The following is a 23,543-nucleotide window of genomic DNA, read 5'->3' as shown; positions in this document are numbered from 1 at the left end:
GCCAATGAGTTTTTTGCCACTTCTGCTCATTAAAGCTCAACCCCTTCCGAAGTGGCTGTAAATAAAGAAAGAAAAGAAAACTTTTGACATTCATGTCATTTCTTTGACTTTGAATAAAGTGATTTTGATTTGATTTGATTTATGATATTTAACCAAATCATATGTTAGCTCGAATTATCATTCTCTAAACAAAAACCAAGTATTTTCATCATGTTCTACTGTTTGCTGCCCTGCCCATTACAATACAGTGCCTAACATTAATTGTTGTTAGCCATAACTTACCCGGCAATTCAAGGAAATTCGAAGTGCGCCTTTGTCGACCCCGAACTGTGTTCTGAAAATTTAACGGTCCAATATCCTCCACAGAATCACAGTTTGACATCGTTGACTCCCTCGATCCTCGCCTGCTTGCCAAATACGCCAATCCACCCTTGATGGACCCACGCCTCATCGGCGAGCATGGTCTACTTAGACTGGTAGACCTAGTCTGTGTGTCTTCAGTCAAATCTGTTAGGTCTGACGTTGATTTGCGACATACTCTCGAAGATGTTGTAGTTGCTTCATCATCCGCGTCATGGACAACTGCTGAAGGAGTTTCCGGTATCACGTCGGTTGAATCATCAGTATGGCTCGACATTATGCTGGGTGACGTCACAAGTCGCGCTGAACTCACTGTGGAGGTTGATCCATACAATTTTCTCATACGGTTCGGGGATACATAGCCGGGGTTAGTATGGATGTGAACCGGAGGCGGCTTGGGAGATCGTGAGTTCTCCCGCCGATGATGCTTAAGAGAAGTTGTATAGTGCAGGCCAAGTGGAGCTCGGTCGAAATGACATGGGCTTGAGCGTTCAGAAGGGGATTTTTGCTGATTGAAATTAAAATGCCTTGGGCTCATTGGACTTCTGTGGCCATGTGCCAATGGACTTTTTGGTGGTGCATGCTTGTCATAGCTACAGCTTGACTGAGGCGTGTAATACCCTGAAGACGAGGTGCTGGAAGTGATTGATGGGCTTTTTTGCGGGAATATAAAATGGCGTGGACTTTTGGGCGTGAGTGGTTTGGGTGAGAGTGGTGGGTAGCCACTTGGACTATTTAGTGCCATTGTTGAAACTTCACCTGTAGCTTGTTGTTTGAAGAATCATGTCTTGTGAACCTGAAAATAATGAGATGCATTAGAAATAGGAACCATATACCTAGTCCGGTTATTAGAATTCCACCACCGGACATCCCGTCTAAATATAAATATCCACCCACATCATGTTGACGTCTGGCATTCTATAACCCTGCCTGTTGAGAAAAATTTCTTGCCTAGCTACTTTGTGGAATCAATTACCAGCTGCTGTTTTCTCAAACCGATACGACTCAAGGACCTTAAGGCTGGGGACCGAGCCAATGGCCTTGAGGAATCGAGCAGAGCTAGGTTTCCTCTCTCGCATAAGATCGCCATAGTTTTAATTCAGAATTAGAAGTATTTTTAATTTATTACAAACATAATACAATTTTTTTTGCAAAATAATATAGTTTATGTATATATATATATATATATAAGAAAATCGTTTATGCTATAGTAACCTTTCCCACACAAACGTTTTTTTTTCTTTTAAATTTCGTAACACATTTGTTTTGTACATTTTCTGGGATCATATTGTAGAAGCATATACATCGCCCTACAAAACACTTACTTACTCAATCATAATATTAACACGAGGAACAAATATAAACTTGTTATGCCTACTACTCAGCTATGTCGAGTTAGTAAGTCTTTTGTGGGGCGAGGTATATGCTTTTATTACGATATTCAAAAGAAGTGTTAAAAAACGTTTGTGTCGTAAAGGTTACTATAGCATTTATGACTTTCTTAATGATTCCACAGATTGGGAATGGAGCGACCGCCCTCAGGCTATTAAATAATAAGTTTAATTGTACAATATTACTTTATAAACATATTTTTAACCGACTTCAGAAAAGGAGGAGGTTCTCAATTCATCGGTATTTTTTTATGTTTGTTTCCTCAAAACTTTCGACTGGGTGAACCGATTTTAATAATTATTTGAAAGCTGGTGCTTCCCGAGTGGTCCCATTGTAATTTGGTCCAGATCTGACAGTGAAATACCATAAAAGTCTTAAATTGCTATACATACGTGTAGCAAAGTGAATGATAAATTTTCCGATTCGATTTCGATGATTCTTTTTTTATTGGAAAGGATATACTTCAAAGATAGTTTCGTGAGAGTTTGGTTAGGTTCGGATTACGGAATCCATGACAAAGTAACGGAGCACTGTCTGTATTCAAATTGGAAAGTACTTACGTTCATTGCTGCAAAAATTTAGTATATTTACACATATTTAGACAAATTGTTAGTTAGTGTACTTCAAATTCACTCAATCTCACTTCAAAATCAAAAAATAAAAAAAAATATACAAAAAAACAACCGCCTTTAAAAACACTATTCCAAAACAATAGATATAATGTGCACTAAAAAGTATAAAAATAATTGCGTATTTTTAAACAATCTAATTAATTAATCTTATTCTAGATACGATTATTGTAATTTTTGGAGTCGGTGTCATCAAAGACAGGTTTGTTACGTACATTAACTATGTGGTGGTAGGTAGGTGAGATGTGCTTGAGTCGTGAGGAGGCGAGAGGCGAGAGCGGGTTGCGGCGGAAGGACGCCGATTCCAAAAATAACAATACTCGTAACTAGAATTAGATTAATTAATTACATTGTATAAAAATACGCAATTATTTTTATGCTTTTTAGTGCTCATTGTATCTATTGTTTTGGAATAGTATTTTTGAAGGCGGTTGATTTTTGTTAAATCTTTTTATATGAAAAGCAATAAAAAATCCCCGCTGAGTATGTTGCGCCCATTGTTCTCAGGTCGGAGGCATTCTCTTTGGAATGGGTGGTAGTTTTTGACAATATAAAATTTAATTTATTTCCTTTTAAAATTCACCCAGCAAAGCGGTAACATTTAGTAAGTAATATGTGAATAAAATTTCGGTATAAAAAGAACCTTGGGAATTGTATGGTGTGACATTGTAACGCTAAAAGCATTTCCTATCGCCACATGTCAAACATGCACCTATTTTACGTAACATAAGAACTCGTTTAACGTAAGCGGCATTAATAACTCGTCTGGGTAAAATTGACTTCTCAATATTACAAATCAAATCAAAATCACATTATTCATGTAGGCCACAGAAATGACACTTATGAATGTCAAAAAAATTTTTTTTCTTATCTAATCTACTGCTACTTCAGCTAAAGGTTTGAGCTAAAGGCTTAAAGGTTTGAGCTAATGAGAAGAAGTAGCAATAAACTCATTGCCACTCTTTTAAATAACAGAAGGCATATTCCAATTTGTTTACTTCTTAGTTTTCCTATACATATAAATTGCACGTAGTTCCTGATAAACGTTCCAAGCCACAAACATCACATTTTAAGGAATTCGTGTTAGGAATAAGTTGGGCTATTAAGTCATGATGTCATTTAAAGAGTGTCACATGTGACACACAATATAAACTTTGCTAAAATAAAGTTATAAGAGGATAAAAGAATACGTCAATAAAAAATAGAAACAAAAATTTAGATTTCTGATATTAAACTATTGAATTATGTTGATGGATGGACAATAAATACAGATACTATCATTTAGAGGACTATTTCTTCAGTTTCTGTTTTTCTGTGTCGTAGTATTATACTACTAAGGTTTTTCTTCTTATCTATATTCTGTTATCTTAATATTAATAATCAGTATCACAACAACTTTATATAACAACACCATCAATCTGTGGGTGGGTTCGAATCCCACACCTGAGAAGGATTTTTATTACATTATGTTATTATATCATAAATAAGGAATGCAAATGAATAAAAAAATATAAAAAAATACCTTTTATTCTGTCGATTATTAAACTGATGTTAATGTTATTTTGTGATAAAATGTTTCTCTTGCATCGTTGTTTTCATAAAACCACACAATCTTGTTTTCTTTAAAGTTAAATTCATTTTAAATTATATGAACAGCTTAACTTTAGCATCCAATAAGTTTGCTATCAGAGGCAATGCTATAATGTTATTGAAGGTGACGCTTGAACGCCTATTTAATAGGATCGGCCATTAATTGAATATTGCTTGCGACACATTCATTATTGTACACGAAGCTATTATCGCTAGAAACAAAAACTGATTGAAAAGGTCAAACTGTTCTAAAAATTATTATTGGTATTGGAATTAGTTAAAGTGAAACCTCTCATCAAATCTTTGATTTTGGGGAAAATACAGAAATCACCGGGTGCTAGGTCAGGGCTATGTACAGGATGGATGATGAGTTGTACTTTTTCGGAAGCTAAAAATGACTTAGTTTTGTTGGCCATGTGTGAAGAAGCGTTGTCATGATGTAGGAGAACGCGGCTTTTTGGTCGTTTTTCGCGAACTTTTTCTAACACCGTGGGTAAACAAATGGTAGAATACCACTCGGCATTAACACTCTTTTGATCTTCAAGAGGGATTGTGCAGATGGACTGAGACAACTGAGAAAAAAAATGCGATCATTTTTTTACCAACGTTTCTCGCCTGCCTCACTTTTGTTGGCTTGTTATCATTTTCAACACCCATTCACAAGATTGCTGTCTTTTTTCGGGTTCAAAACAATAAATTCACGTATCGTCTCCTGTGACAATGTCATAAACAGCATTAGAATGTCCGTGGTTGTACTTCATTAGCATCTGTGAGCACCATTCCACGAGAGCACGCTTCTGCTCCGCTGTCAGTTCATGAGGGATCCAACGACATCAAAGTTTCCGAACTTTCAATTCTTCGTGTAAAATTTTCTGAATTTGGCTTATACCAATCCCCAATAGTCCTCGAATTGTGTCATAGGTAATCCGCGGGTTTTCTTCAATTAGCCGCTTAACAGTAGCCACATTATTTTCGTTAACGGCTGTTGAAGGCTGCTCTTCCCGAAATTCGTCATGTAAAGAAACCCAACCTCTCTCAAATTCAGCAAACCATAGCCTCACGGTGCTCAAGCAAGTTGCTTCTCTCCCAAAAGCATTTTAAAGACAAGCGGCACAGTCTTGCGGAGAGAGAGAACTTTTAAAATCATAAAAAATCAAATCTCTCTCAAATCTTTTCGACTTGATTCCATTTTCGAAGTGCAACACTTTTAGTTTGCCCCATGTACATCATTTACGACAGCCTCACACTTTTCTGTTATGATCGTGTAATTCAAATTACAGCTTGTGTGCTAAGTGGCATAACACTGTCTTTATGGTTAATGTGCAAATTATGTTTGTTATTGGTGTCGAGACACTTGGTCCGTGAGGCCCAGAGGCGTGGAGAATATACAATCTACTATCTACGCGCCTTAATAGGGCTACTGAAAACCCAAGCGATGGCAGCTTTTTCAGTCAACGGATCAGCTATCCTACGCGGCGCAAATGCTGCCAGTATTCTTAGTGAACTTCACCGCAATGATAGTTTTAATTCAATTTAATCATATTATTGTAATTATGGTTATAAGATTTGGTTTGTTTGAATAAATACATACTCTTTCAATAAGTGTAATACAGTAAGTTCGGGTATGACACCTTAGCCCAACTGCGGATATTGTTATGTACGAAAAAAGAAAATTGTTCGATGAGCTCTGTTTTTCTTAGATGTATAAAAAGTCGACCAGCCAGTATGGTATTTCTCCCATCGTATTTAGAACAAGTCAGTACAAATACTTTTATTTCAGCATTCATACTTACAAGGCTTAGTCCCGTACTGGGGTGAAATTTTGCCCTTGTTCTATATCCGATCCTATAAATACATGACAGTTAGAATCACTCTGAAGTTAATCCTATGGATATTAAGTTCCTGGGAAACATCATTAACCACAAACTCCATAGCATAACCGCCATAGTCGAGCGGTTGGCAATCTTTTGCTGTCCCTAACACATTGATAGACGATGCTTATTGAAAGCAAGAAGGTTTTAGGTCCCCACGATAGTAAAAACTACTGTTGCAATTACAAAATAATTGAGACATAAAATTAAAAGTTTTGATTTTTTTCTCTTTTTTTATTTTTTTTTAATTTCGTTCAATTATGGATTGGTTTTTGATGAATATACAACATGAATGCTATTTTAAGATATTCGACGGGCGTGGAATGACACACGAGCAATCGAGTAGGTATCCAGTATCCATTGTAAATTGTAATAAGAGGAAACGCTGCCCAAATATAGTGATAACAAGAATTGTGTGTAATTGAAATAACCATCCTAATTTACTCCTGTCATTGCCACAAGTTAAAGGTTTAGTTTGGTTGATGATGGTTTGATTTGAAATTCTGATATCAAATTATTGGCATTGCTTTAATTATTGGCAATCTTGGCCTCTATTTAATATAAGCGAAATAAAGAAAAATGATTTAACGCCTACATCAAAAAAATATTGTTACAAGAAATATTTTTTTTCTGTTGCACACGACAGAAAATAACTGCAGTTTTCATTGGTTTACATGTAATGTATTTATTAGCCTTTTTGTATTCCTATATTCTCGTTAAAATAAATAGAACAAAGAGCTAAATGCACTTGGAATAAACTGGTCGATGAAGGAAATTTTTAAATCAAATTTGCCAACTTAGCTTAAAACAAAAGCTATGGAAACCTGTTTAATGCCATGCCTAGCTTACACTTGCCAGACATGGCCTCTAACCTATAGAAACTTAGAAAAACATAAAGTTTGTCAGAGAGGATTTGAGAGAAGTTATAAGACTAAGAGAAAAAATAAGTAATATCACAATAAGAACGAAAACCAAAGCAAAAAATGTAGCCTTATCTGTTCTACATTTAAAATGGAAATGGGCTGGCCATATACAAAGAACAAAAGACGGTCCAAAGTAGTTATAAACTAGTACCCAATGAATAGGAAACAAAATCGAGGCAGGCCTAATAAGAGATGCAGTGATGTCATAGTAGAAACATCAGGAAAGATGTGGATAAGAATTTGTAAGAGACACGAACGAGTGGAACTTAATGGAGGAGGCTTTTACCGCTAAAGGCTGTTCTTATATCGAAAATAATAAATAATAATTCGAACAAAATACTTTTATTTAAAATAGTGAAATATTAACACATACTTATAAATATAATTTACAAGTAAATAACTAAATGTATACATGTGAGGAGATGAAGCTCTAAATAAAAATAAAATATCCGTTAAGGCCTGTTAAAAATTTAGACACGCACTTTCTTCGTGGGATAAATTTTCTTTGTCAATCTTATATATCGTTTGAGGAACTCCATATTCTTATGTTTTTAGTGAACTTTATGATACGGTACTCGGAGTCTAGTTGACTTGTATTTCTTTATATATTATATTGTTCAGTAGCGGTGAGGAAGACTGATTTTATTTGCTTAGGACGAACTATGGTTATACTCAGCGGCTCGTGAAGTCGTGATAATTGCTAGAGTAATCACTAATCAATAAATATATTCATATCTTTTAAATGTTAGAGTACGGTGTACGACGCGCAAATTTAACAAAACGGTATGGGCATTGGTGATTGGGTATTGGCTAAATTAAAGAGTGCCAAATGCTATGCAAAAAATTTAAAAAATGTTCAGTAGCGGTGAGGAAGACTGATTTTATTTGCTTTGGACGAACTATGGTTATTAACTTTTGATGATTTTAGAAATGCGTTAACTTTGGATGGAGTGTTGCGTATATTAAAACGACAAGATGGTGTCTCTTCGTGAAAAATCTCAGCAAGAGTAATTTATTAAATTCAAATAGAAGTTGACATTTTATAGAGGAAAGGGGGTGAGGGGAACAGTAATTTTAAAACGTCAAAGTCATTGCTTAGAACAAATGTTGCCATTCGACATTTATAATAATAAAATATATTTATTTTATTTATCTTAGACAACAATAGGTCCATAAATATAAATGTTAGTGGGACAGTCTTAACCTATTTTAGAAAAAACAATAATAAATACATTACATTACGTTATAGTAACAAACTAAGTCTATATTAGTTGATATAATTAATAAACTTACAAACTAAAGCAGACATCCAGTGCCCTTTCAATGCGCTCTCTGTCGGCTTCAAAATAATATTGGGATTGCTCTCCAACCTATTTTTGACTGAGGTGATTCTTTTCCGTATGATTGCGGAGAAACCATCGACACGGTTCTCAACAAACATACCGGACGCGCTACAATACCGAAGCAGTCCCAATATCATCCTGAAGATGTTATTATATTGGACACGGAGAACATTAATAAATTTTTGGGTATAGTCAACCCACAGACTGCACGTGTAAAAGTTCTGTGAAAATTCTGCTGACAGAATGCCTTGACTTTATTTTAATGGCCTTGATAAAGTTTTCATCTTCCTCGTGTAGTCTTAATCTCGTTTATAGTTACAAGTTGAGTATCCGACAATGCATCGTAGCTTGTTCAGAGTGACGCAGGTATATTGAAAGCATTCCTATCTAACTCCCGATAGCTTTATTGATCGTTCACAAAATAGTATCGCACTTATCGTGTACCTTCATCGAAGCATTTGATTTTGTTAACATTTTCCTTTTAAACTGATCAGAATACCTTGTTCTATTCAAATTCAAATTTCTTTATTGGTACCAAAAGTATAATATAATATAATTGGTTTTAAGCTTCTTTCAAATGTAAGAAGACCTTGCTCTTCCATATCTCTAATAATTAAGTAGGTATCTACTTAACACTATTCAGTTGTGTGTGTGTGACGATGTGTTTTTGTGTGAGTAAGTGTGTTTGTGAATGTGTATCATGTTCGCTAATATATTGTGTAATTAAATTAGCAATTATTATAATTATACAAAAATGTTTTTCGAAGATTTTCACATAAGAGTCACAATTTTTTTTCTCACAATTGTTTTGAAGAATTATTTTTGATGTCATTGTAATTGAACTAATTACGACGAAAAGAAAAGTGATTATGAGAGAGAATAGGCCGAAAAAAGGAGTAGAGGAGGCCTTTGGTCAGCAGTGGACTTCTTCCTGCTGAAATGATAAGAGAGAATAAACGGTGCGAGAAGCTCAAACAATAGTAATCCTATCGAAAAAGAATATTATTTATTTAAAACCAGGCAAAAAAAAATTATTAAAAAAAAACCGACTTCAAAAACACTAATCCAAAAAAATTGATATGTTAAAAGTATAAAAATAATTGCGTACCTTTTTACAATCTAATTAGTTAATCTAATTCTTATTACGATTTTTATTTTTGGAATCGGTGTCCTCTCGCCGCAGCCCGCTCGCGCGTGCCACTCAAGCACATCTTACCTATAACTATGTATGTAGTTACAAACCTATTTTGGCTGCCACCGACCCCAAAAATAACATTAGGTAACTCAAATATCCGGATAGCATAAAAAAGATTCGGCCGATTGTCGTTAATTTGCTCCTAAGAATTGACGAGATCCGTTACTTTGTCATGGATCCCATAATCAGAACCTAATCAAACTCTTACCAAACTACCTATTCAGTATATTCTTTCCAATAAAAAAAGAATCACCGAAATCGGTTGGCACGATATTGAGTTAGTCGTGAATTTGTCGCGCACATGCTTATAACAAATTTAAGACTTTTATGGTTTACTCATGGATTCCATTATCAGATCTGGAGAAAAGGGACCACGCGGTAAGCACCAGCTTTTAATTAAAAAAAGAATTATCAAAATATGTTCACCCAGTCGACAGTTCTGAGGTAACAAAATTAAAAAAAAACATACCGATGAATTGAGAACCTCCTCCTTTTTTGAAGCCGGTTAAAAAGCGAGGTATCGAGCGAAAGAGAAAGAGTATGTGTAACGCGGTGAGTGAAAGAGAAGGAATACCTTTCGTTTACCATTGTTCGTTGTATTCAACGGCTCATGCAGTACACACATTGCTATAAGACAATCGTAATTAAACAGGCTGCCTGTTTGTTTTGGGTTGAGATGTGAGACTGTAGAGCCTTTGCTAAATAAAATAATTCTTAATCTATTTTCAAACAAAATAGGAACAGGCTAGGAGTTATTATAAAAGTGTTTCCCCCTAAAACTATAAACGCCTATTAAATTAAGTATCAAGTAATTTCTTAAAAACCGTGTTGTTACTATGAAATTCACTATTTTGAACATAAATATGACCTGATTTGAACATATTATATACTATTTAAATAAAGATTTCATTTGTAAATTTATTTTCAAAACAATTGTTAAGAATGGCGTACTTTCAGAGGCTATTACGAGTACTATCTTTTGCACAGGCATCTTTCTTATACGCGGTCATGACTTTCTTTTATGTGGCCGAACATTACTTTTACAGTTTAGTATACAATAAAATCGGATAGATTTTATACGAGGCAAAATGAATAAGAACGGACGTCAGCAATGAATTCTCGAAATTCTCTAAAATGGTTGTTTAATATATTTAATTATTTTCCCATCAACATTTGCAAATACTCGAATAGGCTGTATATCCGTACGATGTACGGTATACTAGTTTTGTGGTAAAAAAAAACAATTCCAGTTGCAAAATCGCGGCATTTTCTGAAAACTGTATTGAAAAACGTCTTGTGATATAAGACTGGGCTTTGAAGGTTATTGCTAACTTGTCATTAAAAACCCTCGCCTTCGGCTTAGGCTTGTTAGTAAAAGCTCGTTTTCAATACCCTACTTTCCATCGTCATATCATAATATACTATTGTAAAGGTTTCGCGAAAAATACAATTACTCAAAATAAACGGTGTTTGCTTAAGACCACCGACAGAAGTGAGTCCGAACATAATCTCAGTCTTGTTACAATAATATGATATCTATCAGCTTAATGCTGCCACCTGTGCAAATACCTCTCTTTTGGTAGTAAATGGTTTACTTGAAGATACGACACGACACGACACAAGTTAGGATATCATCCCCACTATCTGGATGTGTGGCGGTCCTCCACAGTGCGGTTTTCAAAGGAGCTGTCTTCCACGTACTACAAAGCTGTGGAATGAGCTTCCTTGTGCGGTATTTCCGAGATGATACTTCAAAAAAAGCACGTAAACTTTCCTTAAAAGCCGGCAACACTCCTGTTATTCCTTTTTATACAAGAGTATGTGGGCGGCGGTGATCACTTAACACCATGTGACCCGTACGATCGTTTGTCCTTTTTTTCCATAAAAAAATTATATAGTTTCAAATCATTACATATTATTTCTGAGTTATCCGTTCCACTTAACATTGTCAAAACTGAGCTGTGCTAATGAAGTACTGAAGTTGTGCCTCGATGTTTCAAATACACGTTAGTTGTTCCGTTGTGTCTAACTTACAGATAATTAATGTAAACGTCGGTTAGTTTTGGTTCAACATTATTGTAATATAATAAATAACATAGTAACTACATAGTATTTACTTTGATTAAAGCGAGTGTTACACATTTAAATAAAATTTGGCTTTTGGATTACAATAAGATTTGCCTTCCGCGACCTTTGCAGTACGTTTTCAGGGGGACCCATGAAAAAGTCTCGAAACGTCGGGTTAAATTAAAAAAAAAAATTGTGTGGTTTTATGAAACCACGGTAAAAGTGATTTTTTTTTTCACATTATAGACATTTTACTAAATAAGCGTGGAGCACTGGCACAAATGAGTAATAGTCTATACACTACACGGTCAGCTGCTGCGAACTATAGGAGCCGCCCGACCGTCACACGACGATGTATTATAAGTTTCACTTTAATAAATTATAAAAATTGGCCTTTTAGGGAAACACCTTATGTAAAGTATACAGTAACAATTACACTCGTTTTAATCCTTTAAAAAGTATTTCATTTAGAAATAGACACAGCTTTATTTCGTTCAAAAGAAAATAATAACTATATAATAGAAATAAACAACATTTTAAATAATTAAGTATCTTGGCTCAACTAATACAATTTGGATATAATCTCAGATAATATTGACGAATTTTACTCAAAGAAATTAGGAATAAGGAACAAATGAAATTCAAAGATAAGCCTATAGAAAGTATTAGATATTGTATAAGTATCAAAGTCAAATAAACTTTATTCAATTAGGCTTAAGCTAAGCCCTTTTGAATTGTCACTACAAATATTTCTTTTAACTTACAAAATTTACCGTATGTTCGTAAAAAAATGAGCACTTGAAAAGAACATACAAAAAAACTCAACGGCCACTCTTTTCAATCAAATAGAGTATTTTACAATGACTGTAATATACATAACAAATTAATTTCATAATTTGTAAGGTACTTTATCCAATTTATGTAATAATAATAATAATAAAATTCTTTATTCGTTTTAACAAATTCTCCATAATAAATAGTGGCAAGAACCTCCTTTTAAGCATATAAAGAATGCTTGTGCCAGGAGACTCCGCTCTTTCTTAGCCTTAAAATAACATGTTTAGAGAACTTAATAATATTTTAAATGTGCGTGTGTGTGTGTGTGTGTGTGTGTGTGTGTGTGTGTGTGTGTGTGTGTGTGTGTGTGTGTGTGTGTGTGTGTGTTTTAGCGCATGTGTCGTAAGAGCAACTCAGTATCATCATAATTTAGTGGTAGTATCCAGGCGATCAGTACAATTTTACATTCATGGGCGTTTCTATTATATATACGTAACTGTTTGTTTATTTTATTATAAAGAAATGCCGCACGACATTTATACTGCATGCTGTAGAACTCCGTCCTAAATGGTGTAACAAAGGCAACTTTGTCTTTCCTTCGTATATGTATGAGTCAGTCATTTAAAAAGTATCCAATAAGGAATTAATCCAATTTTTTTATACAGTTTTATTAAAATGAAATAAATCTTATAACTATATTTACAATACTATGACTTCATAAAATTAAAACTATCATTACGTTGAAGCGTAACTAGAATACTGGCATCATTTCCGCGTTGGATAGCAAGGCTGATCCGTTGACCGAGATAGCTGCCAGCGCTTGGGTTTCCAGTAGCCTTATTGAGGCGCGAAGATAGTATTTTGAACTTTCTCCGCGCCTCCGGGCCCCACGGGCCAAGTGTCTCGACGCCAAAGGGCACAAAGACATATGACTCACTGAAAGACACTATCCCCCTTATTCATAATGGTCCGGTAACTTAAAACAGCCGCTAAGGAGTGTTTTTTCTCATTCTGACTTAGGTCAATAGAAGAAGACAGAGTGAGAATTAGCAATGCTTTAAGTTAGCAGACTATTATGAATAAGGAGGTATGTTACACACAGGAATTAACTGTATAAATATATATTAACGTATATTGAATAATGGATGCATAAGCATTATTGAATATTGGATGCATCAACCTTTAGAGCTTGAATTCATTTTATGTATATCATCTCAGTTGGAAATCACACTGTATTTTATTTGTCAAATTATATTCAAACTAATATGAGCTATTGGTAAATTTGTATGCATATAAAAAATATAAATCATACCAAATTACAATAAAACCTACTTGTATCTATCATTCGTACCATGAACGAAGTCAGCCTGGGATACTAATAGGCATAGAACTTAGCAGAGGGAGGCTCCTTTGCACAGGATGCCGGCTAGATTATAGGTACCACAAACGCGCCTATTTCTACCGTGAAGCAGTAATATGTAAGCATTACTGTGTTTTGGTCTGAAGGATGACGTAGCTAGTGAAATTACTGGGCAAATGAGAATATTATCTTATGTCTCAATGTGACGAGCGCAATTGTAGAGCCGCTCAGAATTTTTGGGTTTTTCAAGAATCCTGAGCGGCACTGTATTGTAATGGATAGGGCGTATCAATTACCATCAGCTGAACGTCCTACTAGTCTCGTCCCTTATTTTCATTAAAAAAAAATAGAAACAGTAATATAACCATTTTTTTATCTCCAGCGGTTGTCTGTGATTGCCTTTACATCGAAATGAATACTTTAAAAAGGCATCATTAAACTGAACTGAGCTTTAAGTGTCAGCTTCCAATTTCAAGAACACTTGAGAAGACTCAGAACAGTATAACGACGACGAGTTTGAGACGAATCTAAGCGGAAAATTTCTATAATTTTTCTTTCGTTATGATGTTTTGAGCTGTTTCTTTGAGCTTTCAAAGTTCACAGGAACTATTAAATGTACATATATATGTTTAGATCGCATTACGTTTAAAAGAAGAATCGTTCGAAAATAAGGTTTTTATGATAAAAGCCTAGCCAACAACTTTGGATAAGTTTTTCCGCAGTCTCCGTAAAATACAAGCAGGTTTTATTCGATTCGGGATAGCACAATTACAATCTATTTATTGGAAGATTATCAAATTAAAATAAAAAAATAATAAAAAAGTCTTAAGTACTTAAAAGCTAGTTAACAATGATAACTAGGTAATCCTGTGTTACAGGCGTAAAGAGCTGATATTGAAACTAAATAATCAAAAATAAGAGAAACTAAATAAAGTAAAAATGTATAAATTATTCTACAGTTTCAGTATATAATAAACCAATATCTTTAAAGTAATGACTACTAATTAATACTAAAAAAATATAGATAATGTTTAATTTAACACTATTAGTATTTTTTCTGTATCATTTCATAGGATATATTTTGAAGTACTCATGAGGTTTTATTTGAAATTTAGTGTTAATATTGAGGGTAATTGTAAATTATTCAGTTTGTAATGTTGTTCACATAACGTTTTTATCACCTAAATGTTTATGCTTTTGTTTTGTTTTTTTCTACATAATTAATATTTGTATGTACTTTTAAGTTGTTCCCATTTTATTTTATAATTAATTAAGTATTACACATCAAATTTAAATAATATTATGTATTCTGACGACGAAGAATTTTGATATCTATAATATATACATACAATTATATACAATTATTCCTAGACAAAATTAGGGAATACAAGCAACAACTGTTGAAAAGGAACTGAAGTCAGAGCTTGAGAAGCTGGAGCGTCAGTTTAGAGGAGGCCAGGGTGTGGACATGACAGCATTCCCAACATTCAAATTTGAAGAACCCAAGCTAGACCCTATCAATTAACAAGCATCAGCCAAAAAGTGAATAAATAGTGTATTATAGTAATGAGTAATCTGTTAAATCATAAATAAATAAATTGTTAAATCATATGTAATTTGTTAATAAGAAGTAAAATAAAGAGCCTTCTTACAATTAGGTACGTAGCACGTAGGAACGATGATTTCAAACAAAGAATTTTTTTAGAAGATTCCTCTTGAATTAATTGCACAGTTGTAAACAAGATGATTTCCTAAAAGACAATCCTTACTCCCCACCGGTTCCATTAGGTTAATGTCAAGAAGATCTCTCCATTTCTTATTAAAAAAAGATTCATCTATTGATAAGATGTCACATTTCTATTAGCTTCATCTGTATGTATGCTTGTTTGTAAGCGACTCATTTGGGCGCGATTTTGACCCACTTTAAACGATCAGATTTCGTTCAAACATCGTAGATTTATCGAGGATCGATGACAATACATTAATTTGACAAAATTATTGCATTTTTCAACATGCAAAATAAGATTTTTGTTCAGTTATATAATTTTCCTCTATCGTCGATAAGGCAGGAATTGATGTTAATATTAAATTAACTATTATCTTTAATCGATTTATCTAATATTAAGAAATTTTCGAATACCAAAGAGAATTTTGTGCTTTTAAGCGTGTTTTTTAGTTTTTTTTTTTTTATAAAATATTTATTATATAATATTATTATAAATTTTAAAGATTTCAACTATAGCCATATATTTGTTTCCAAGCCAACTTTGCTTGAATGTATGATTTATATAATTTTCAATTAAATTTGAAAAACAAAATTTTATGAACGATGCGGGATTCGAACCCACGACCTCCGGCGTTCCGTGCCGGTGCTCTAATCAACTGAGCTAACCGTTCGAGTACCGCCTCGTTACAAAATTCTGTTTGCTTTATTCAACTCTCAACTCTCTCTCTTTTGTAACGAAGCGGTATTCCAACGGTTAGCTCAGTTGGTTAGAGCACCGGCACGGAACGGAGGTCGTGGGTTCGAATCCCGCATCGTTCATAAAATATTGTTTTTCAAATTTTATTTGTGTATTAATCCTAGAAGTGAGGGTTATCACTTTAAAAACATAACATATTGTTTATATAATATTAATAAAACAAGAAAGCTACGCAATTGTAAAACCAATATCTGTCTTCCAATTGCCTTACTTCAGTATACATACAAATACAGCTCAGATCGATACAAGCGTTATATGACTCAGACTCAATTAATTGTTATACAAGTTAGAAGCCACAATGCAAATAACCGTGTAGTTAGAGAGCCTGATACACGCCTCCGATGCTTAATTAATACAGCCCACCTTTGTTTAACTGAGCTGAAATACTCGAGGGAAACTGACAATTTTGAAGATATATAACCATTCGCCATCTCATACTCGACAACTCTTCATTAACAAAATAAATAGAAAGTGCTGATACTATGCGCTTATCCTTTATAACCAATTACGCCTGGCGTGGCGTATTCTCGGCATACGAATATCTTGTAATAATGTGAGTAGAAATAATAGCAACCACATTCCCAAAAAAGCTCTTTATATCCGCGGTCCACTCCAAACTAATAGCACAGTAGACATATGATGTACCAGTACAAACATTTGAAATGCCACACTCACACAAACATGTGCATCGACGAGGCCCCTAAGCGGTTTTCGCGGTCCTGCAGTAGCGAGTGTCACGTTGCTATTTGTTAGCGCGATCTTGTAGTACTTAAATTCTCTTTGGCATATTGCGTGGTATACGGCTATTTGAACTCGGCTACTTAAAAACTCCGGTTTTCCTATTTTAAACTATAAAGTAGTTATATACTATAATTTAATATTAAGACTGATTTATTCCTATATTATTATGATAATTAGTAGGTTTTCGAATAATAACTCCGTGTGATCGATTATAATAAATTCGTGAACATAATTCACAATGTTAAACTAAGATGGCGGCTGCAATAATTACTATCAATTTTTTATGAGTGTGGTTTGGTTTTCAAGGATGTTTTTTATATTTATTTATTTTGGACAAAAAATAGTTACCTGCATGATTTTTGCCATGGTTTTCATGGGTGTTGAAACCAATACCAGCTAGTGCTGTCAAAATGAAAATTCAAGATGGCGGCTGCAAAAAAATATTGACTTTTTTGTTATAGGTGACCTTTTCATGATTTTCGAGGGTGCTGAAATAGACAGTGCTGTCAAAATGTTAATCCAAGATGGTGGCTGCATGAAATTGACAACTTTTTGTCATTCGTACATATTTCAAATAAAATATTTCAACGAATATTAAAAGAAAAATATTTCCAAAAAAAGTATTTCCAAGAAAAACATTCAATAAAATATTGTTTAAAAATATGGATAATATCATAACAGTCATCATGTAGACTATAATATTACATTAGACACTGTATAGCCATCATACATGGACTATACATAAAAATCTTACGCTTTTTACTTTTTATGCTCCGCAACGCCCATCCATAAGGAACTTAGCTCCAAATATACAGTCGAATTGAGAACCTCCTCTTTTTTTAAAGTCGGTTAGAAGTGAATGAAATTTAGTTTTTTCGTATACACAGAGAAATTATGATTCGAGTCACTATTAAAACAAATAAAATTCAAAACAAAGTACTTCCGGGAAAGCGACATATTATTAAATTATGTTTGTATATTTAAGACAACGTGATTTCAATTTTCCTTAATGGCAATTTCCTTAGAAGCAACAAAAAATTTAAAATTTTAAAACTGTAAGTAGAATGGGAATTCCAGTGTTTGACCATTGCTTCAAAACATAAAAAAATACTCCATTACTTTGTTTAAACCCTTCCGGTCATTTATAAAAATAATCATAAAAAAGAAAAAGCAATCAATGACCATAATACTATACTATTACACAGCCTAGCGAAACTCTCTAAAAAAAGCGACTCACTCGATTGTACGAAACGTGCACTCATTGATAGATTGACAGATGACGGCTATAATCTTGTAAAAAACGGAGATAGCCGAAATCCACTACGTTTTGAGCATCTGTTCGCTTTCAAACTTAGCCGGATTATACCTCGTCGCCAATCGCCTTACTGTAATCTTTTATCTTCTCTAATGTATGTATCGGTATGCTTCCACGAAGTGTTGGAATAATATTCCGCCTCTCATACGGAACTGCGTTAGTTTAGGGCTATTTAAATTAAAATACAAGGCATATCTTATTAATGTCCAAAAATCAATTTAAAATATTAAAAAAAATAGTTTGTTTTGTGTGGCATTGGAATGTTTAAATCAAGTTTAATTATTTTTATTTGTTGTTAGTTTTAATTTTAGATCCGAGTTTCACTATTTTTTGTGCTTTGTGCTCATAGAGATTTAGTAGTTTGTATACCTTCGTGTGACAGGACTGTGCATTAGTAGCGCTCTCTGGGTGTCCACGGAAGACCAGCGTTGTGCATTCTTTCGAAACCACAACTATGCTGAGTTGGGGGCCCATTGGCGTCATTAGATCATAATTAGATTAGTATAACTTTAAGAACTATTATCGAATGTATAATGACGTCTTTAAACATTTTTTCTTTATTTCTTTCTTTCTTTCTAATATATAAAATTCTCGTGTCATGGTGTTAAACTTTGAACTCCTCCGAAACGGCTTCACCGATTCTCATGAAATTTTGAGCGCATATTGGGTAGGTCTGAGAATCAGACAACATCTATTTTTCATCCCCCTAAATATTAAGGGTGGTCACACACACGTTTTTTTTTTATATTTTTTTAAATTTGTTTGATTATGAGTCAGCACATACATACAACTTCAAATTTTCACCCATCTACAATCAACAGTTTGCTGTGTCAGCTAGTCTATATATATAAAAGAGAATGTATGTTTGCATGTTCCCTAATAACTCCTAAACTATTCGACCGATCTCAATGAAATCTTTTGTAATAGATTCGTTGAAGCTCAAGGAAGGTTTACATATATAATTTATATGGCAAATAGTTCAGCTAGTTACTACTATTACAAACTTGTGTCAAATGACTGCACGTTTCATACTAAACTAAATTTAAAAAATTTACTTTGGCAGTCCCTAGCCCGCCTCTTAATACGTAATATTTACATCCTCTTTGCTTTGTACTATACAATATTCACTTGCTTGCGTAAATAATAATTTGATATCATATCATCAACATATGACGTAGAGAGGTTGAATAGAGCTTGTCAGCTATGTTGTGGGTCACAGGGCGTGGACGTCTGCTTGCCGATAATAAAGTAGGAGTGATTATAACAGAATCTTTAGAGTTTTATATTACTTAGTATATTTATTACTTTTTAGGAACCGAATTTTAATAAAAGCTGCGCTAACTTAAGCTCGTAGTGCTAGGCACGACCGCGATCTTAGGTCATTCAGCAGAGGGTGGCTCCTTTGCACAGGATGCCGGCTAGATTATGGGTACCACAACGGTGCCTGTTTCTGCGGTGAAGCAGTAATTTGAAAGCATAACTGTGATTCGGTATGAAGGGCGCCGTAGCTATTGTAATTACTAGGCAAATGAGACTTAACATCTAATGTCTCAAGGTGACGAGCGCAATTGTGGCACCGATCAGATTTTTTGGGTTTTTCAAGAATCGTGAATCCTTTCAATTACCATCAGCTGCATGTCCTGCTCGTCTCGTCCCTTATTGTCATAATAAAATTCATCCTGATAAAGGATCTCTGATTGTTATGGAACTTGTCGTTACTCACACTAACTGAAGTGAATTAAGTGATCTGAAACAATAGGTCTGGGGAAAAAGATTCTTCCCATTTTATATGAAATTTCGACAGTTTTTTCTTCAGTCTTTCTTTTACATTAATACAGTAGGTGTGTGCCATTTTGTTCGCGACTTTTTACCTTCTCAGTAATCTTGGGACTTTTGATCAAAACAATACGACAAGTAGTTTTGGCAGACCTTTATTGATTGAACTTGACACAAATTCATATCAATTCTAAAGAGACAGAGTCTCTCAGCCAAACTCTAAATTGGTAAAAAAATGTGGTCTTGTCTTATCATTATGAAACACTGACCTGTATAAATACAACTGGGCAGACTGTTTCATATGTTTGACAGCAAATTCTTTGGGCCTATTTGAAGCGCCACTCGCGAGCGTTCAGAAAACTAATTTTGACGTATAATACAAATGGCTACGAAGGAATACTCTGAAGTATTTTTGCATTTTGAATTAATTTCGTTCGTTTCCCGTGATAATTAAACTAATCAACTTAATAAAGTACACAATTTTTTTACATACTTTGCCAACATCTATGTTGTCCACAAGGTTGTAATCACTAGTTTTAGTACCGCAGACGCTCGCTACATGGCCAACAGCGCCAAAATGGCGAATATCAAACAGGTACAAAAGCACTTAGACAGCCGCCAGTCCAGTGGTATTTAGTAGAGGTCAGTGTTATGAAAGACCAAACCATATTCTCTATTGATCAGTTCCAGCCGCTTTCTCTCAACTTCTTACTTTTGAGATAAAACGATAAAAGATCAGTTGTTGGTAGTAGAGATCCAAATCGATAGTTCTGCCCGGCGGCAAAGATCAAAACTCCCGGATGGAAAACGCTTAAACCAATCTTGGTTTGGTACAACAGTACTACAACCAAAAATATTTTAATATCACAAGTTTACACAAACTATTTGCAAAAAAACCTTTTCAAGACCATTGATAATGTCTCTTGACACTCTGAACAATTTACTTAACGCAATGTCACGATCAATAAAATCTTTATATATATATTTCTTGTGTGCGTGTGTATGTCACTGAACTCCTCCTAGACAGCTGGACAGATTCTAATGAAACTTTCTGTGTGTATTCAGGTGGATTCGAGAATGGTTTAGATTCACAATTGAACTACCTCCTAAACGGCTGGACCGATTTTGATGATTTTTTTGTGTGTTGCAGTGAATTTGAGATTGGTGTGTGTCTTGAGGTGGATTTGAGAATGGTTTTGATTCACAATTGAACTACCTCCTAAACGGCTGGACCGATTTTGATGATTTTTTTGTGTGTTGCAGTGAATTTGAGATTGGTTTAGATTCTCAATTCCGTCGTTATAATATAATTATCCTGCTCATGTGTATTTAAGTGGACTCCTCCCAACGGATTGACCGATTTTTCAAATTTAAGACGTGTGTCCGAAATTTCCGACAGGACAACGTCTGTTGGGTCCACTAGTATATTATATTACTTTCATGAAAATAATAATTTTTGTTAAAATTTACAGTAAAATAGCAAGTATTGAATGCAGTACAGGCTAAGCCTAGTTTGGGGCAAGATATTTTGTGTAAAAGTGTGTCAATATTATAATATTATTATTGAATGTGTTAAAGGCCTTATTTGTAAAAATAACTAAGTTTTGATTTTGTTTGCAACTTATGACGTAGAAGTTGGTAGTGGTGAGAAATAAAACGCACAAGTCAGCACGAGGATTTCATTTTCAGCGGTAGAAAGGGTCGTGAGTTCGAGGGGCCGGTTACTATTGTGACTAAGCTTGTGGTTGGGGGGGGGTACTTCCCTGCTGCGCCGTATGATGGTCCTCAGGACTGGTGGTGTATGCGCTGGTTGACAGTGCCCTTGGTGATCCCGTTCGCTAGATGCCGGCCGGGCGTGGTTAGATCAGTGACGCCAGAAGAGGGTGCCACGTGTAAGCTTACCAGTGGGAGGCTCCTTTGCACAGGAAGCTAGCTAGATTATGGGTACCACAACGGCGTCTATTTCTGCCATGAAGCAGTAATGTGTAAAGATTATTATGTTTTGGTCTGAAGGGCGCCGTACCTAGTGAAATTACTGCGCAAATGAGACTTAACATCTTATGTCTCAAAGTGACGAGCACAATTATAGTGCCGCTCAGAATTTTTGGGTTTTTCAAGAATCCTGAGCGGCACTGCTAGGTAATGGGTAGGGCGTATCAATTAACATCAGCTGAACGACCTGCTCGGCTCGCCTCCCTTATGTTCATAGTTCAGATTTCACATCGATTTCACGGGATTTCCAAACTCTAATACAGAATCCGGATATAATTGCAATCTGGAATGTTTGTATATTGCAAAAAGCTACTAGAAAAATATAACACTAATAAACACACATTTCAAAGGATGTTTTTGCGGTAGAATTAAAGGCTTGTCTTAACTAAGACCAGCATGCATATTAAGTATAATATTCATAGCAGTGTAGGCGTGTTATTATAACAGAGCGCCCATTCGTAAACGAAAATTGTTTCGAGCTCGTATTACACTCGCCAACAAACAGGTGTTGCCGGCTTAATTAAAATATTTCCCATTCCTTGAATAACAGAATATTATAATCTCGTGGCCCGCGTGTACAACTTTGTTCATGATTTTAGAGTTTTGTTTCAGTAAAAGAAAATGCATCATTTCATCGTCTGTCTGTTAGAACTTGTATCATTGTGACGTGTGGTATGCTGTAAAAAATTAAGGCTTATAATTAATTCAAAAGATACTGTCATTGAAGTACTTTTGGCAGGTCAATCGCAATTGACGACGTGCTTGCACAGATCCCCTCCCCTAAAATCGTAGTCTTGGGTGATTTCACTGGGCACTGCCGAATAGCTTGGGTCACGCACCACAGACCGCATTGGCGTATGATCTGTCCCAAATGGTTGAGTCACCAGCGCGGCTCCCGGATGTGGACAGCCACATGCCGTCCTTATTAGATCTTCTGCTGAATATACATCCCGATAGTTATCAGGTCTCTGTCGACGCCCCTCTCGGAACGTCCGACCATTGCCTGGTCAGGAGTGTAGTGCCTATCCAACGCCCACGTCGCAGACCACTAGCGACCCGACGCGTTTGGCACTAAAAGTCAGCAGATTGCATATGTGTAGGATGCGTTCCTTTTTTGTATCCTACTCCTGGGGCATGGTTTGTTTCCCTACGGATGAGCCCAGTGCCTACGCTGTTGCAGTAGCCGATGTCATACTACAGGGCATGGATATTTTTAATACCAAGCTCTGTGGTTCCGATGGGTGGCAGATCAGAGCCCAGGTTCGATTCGTCAGTTATAAAATACTGCAAAAAAACAGGCGTATCAAACTTGGGCGCTGGGCTCAAAAGATCCGAACTGCAAAGTTCTTAAGAGGAAATATAACCATGCATCCAGATTTTTAAGCGGCAAATCGCATGTGCGAAATCGAAGCACGTCCTCAAAATCAACGTGCAGCTTTCCAGTTACCCGACTGGAACACGCAAGTTCTGGTCGTTGTCGAAAGCTGCTCTTGGCAGCTTCCACCAAGCCTACCGCCGCTGCACATGAGGAATGACACCCTAGCCCATACGACAAAAGAGATAGCCGATCTTCTGTGCGCTCTTTTTACCTCCAACGTGACGACAATGGACAACACGTATGATCTCTGACATTGCTTTCTTCTTGAAAATAGCTCAAAATAAGGTTGATTGTCCAGATCTTCTTTCAACAATTTCATTGAGAACTTCGTCAACTGCACTACGCTATAGC

General features: G+C 35.2%; 1 protein-coding gene across 3 annotated transcripts in view; it reads right to left on the bottom strand.

Annotated features, from left to right (window-relative positions):
* The window catches only part of LOC126969896 (GTP-binding protein REM 1-like), a 101,356-nt gene that overhangs the window by 31,791 nt on the left and 46,022 nt on the right, over nucleotides 1-23,543 (bottom strand). For 2 of the 3 annotated variants that reach the window (XM_050815513.1, XM_050815514.1), the window contains exon 2: nucleotides 283-1,156. In XM_050815513.1, coding sequence (XP_050671470.1) covers nucleotides 283-1,105 — 823 coding nt within the window. In that variant the 5' untranslated portion in view covers nucleotides 1,106-1,156. The remainder of the gene's footprint in view (nucleotides 1-282; nucleotides 1,157-23,543) is intronic. The other variant, XM_050815515.1, reaches the window with a different exon arrangement.

The sequence above is a fragment of the Leptidea sinapis genome, chromosome 19 (assembly GCF_905404315.1).
Source record: "Leptidea sinapis chromosome 19, ilLepSina1.1, whole genome shotgun sequence".
NCBI classification, from domain to species: Eukaryota; Metazoa; Arthropoda; class Insecta; order Lepidoptera; family Pieridae; genus Leptidea; species Leptidea sinapis.
Note: the sequence above shows the minus strand (reverse complement) of the source record. Positions and strands in the feature narration are given on the sequence as shown.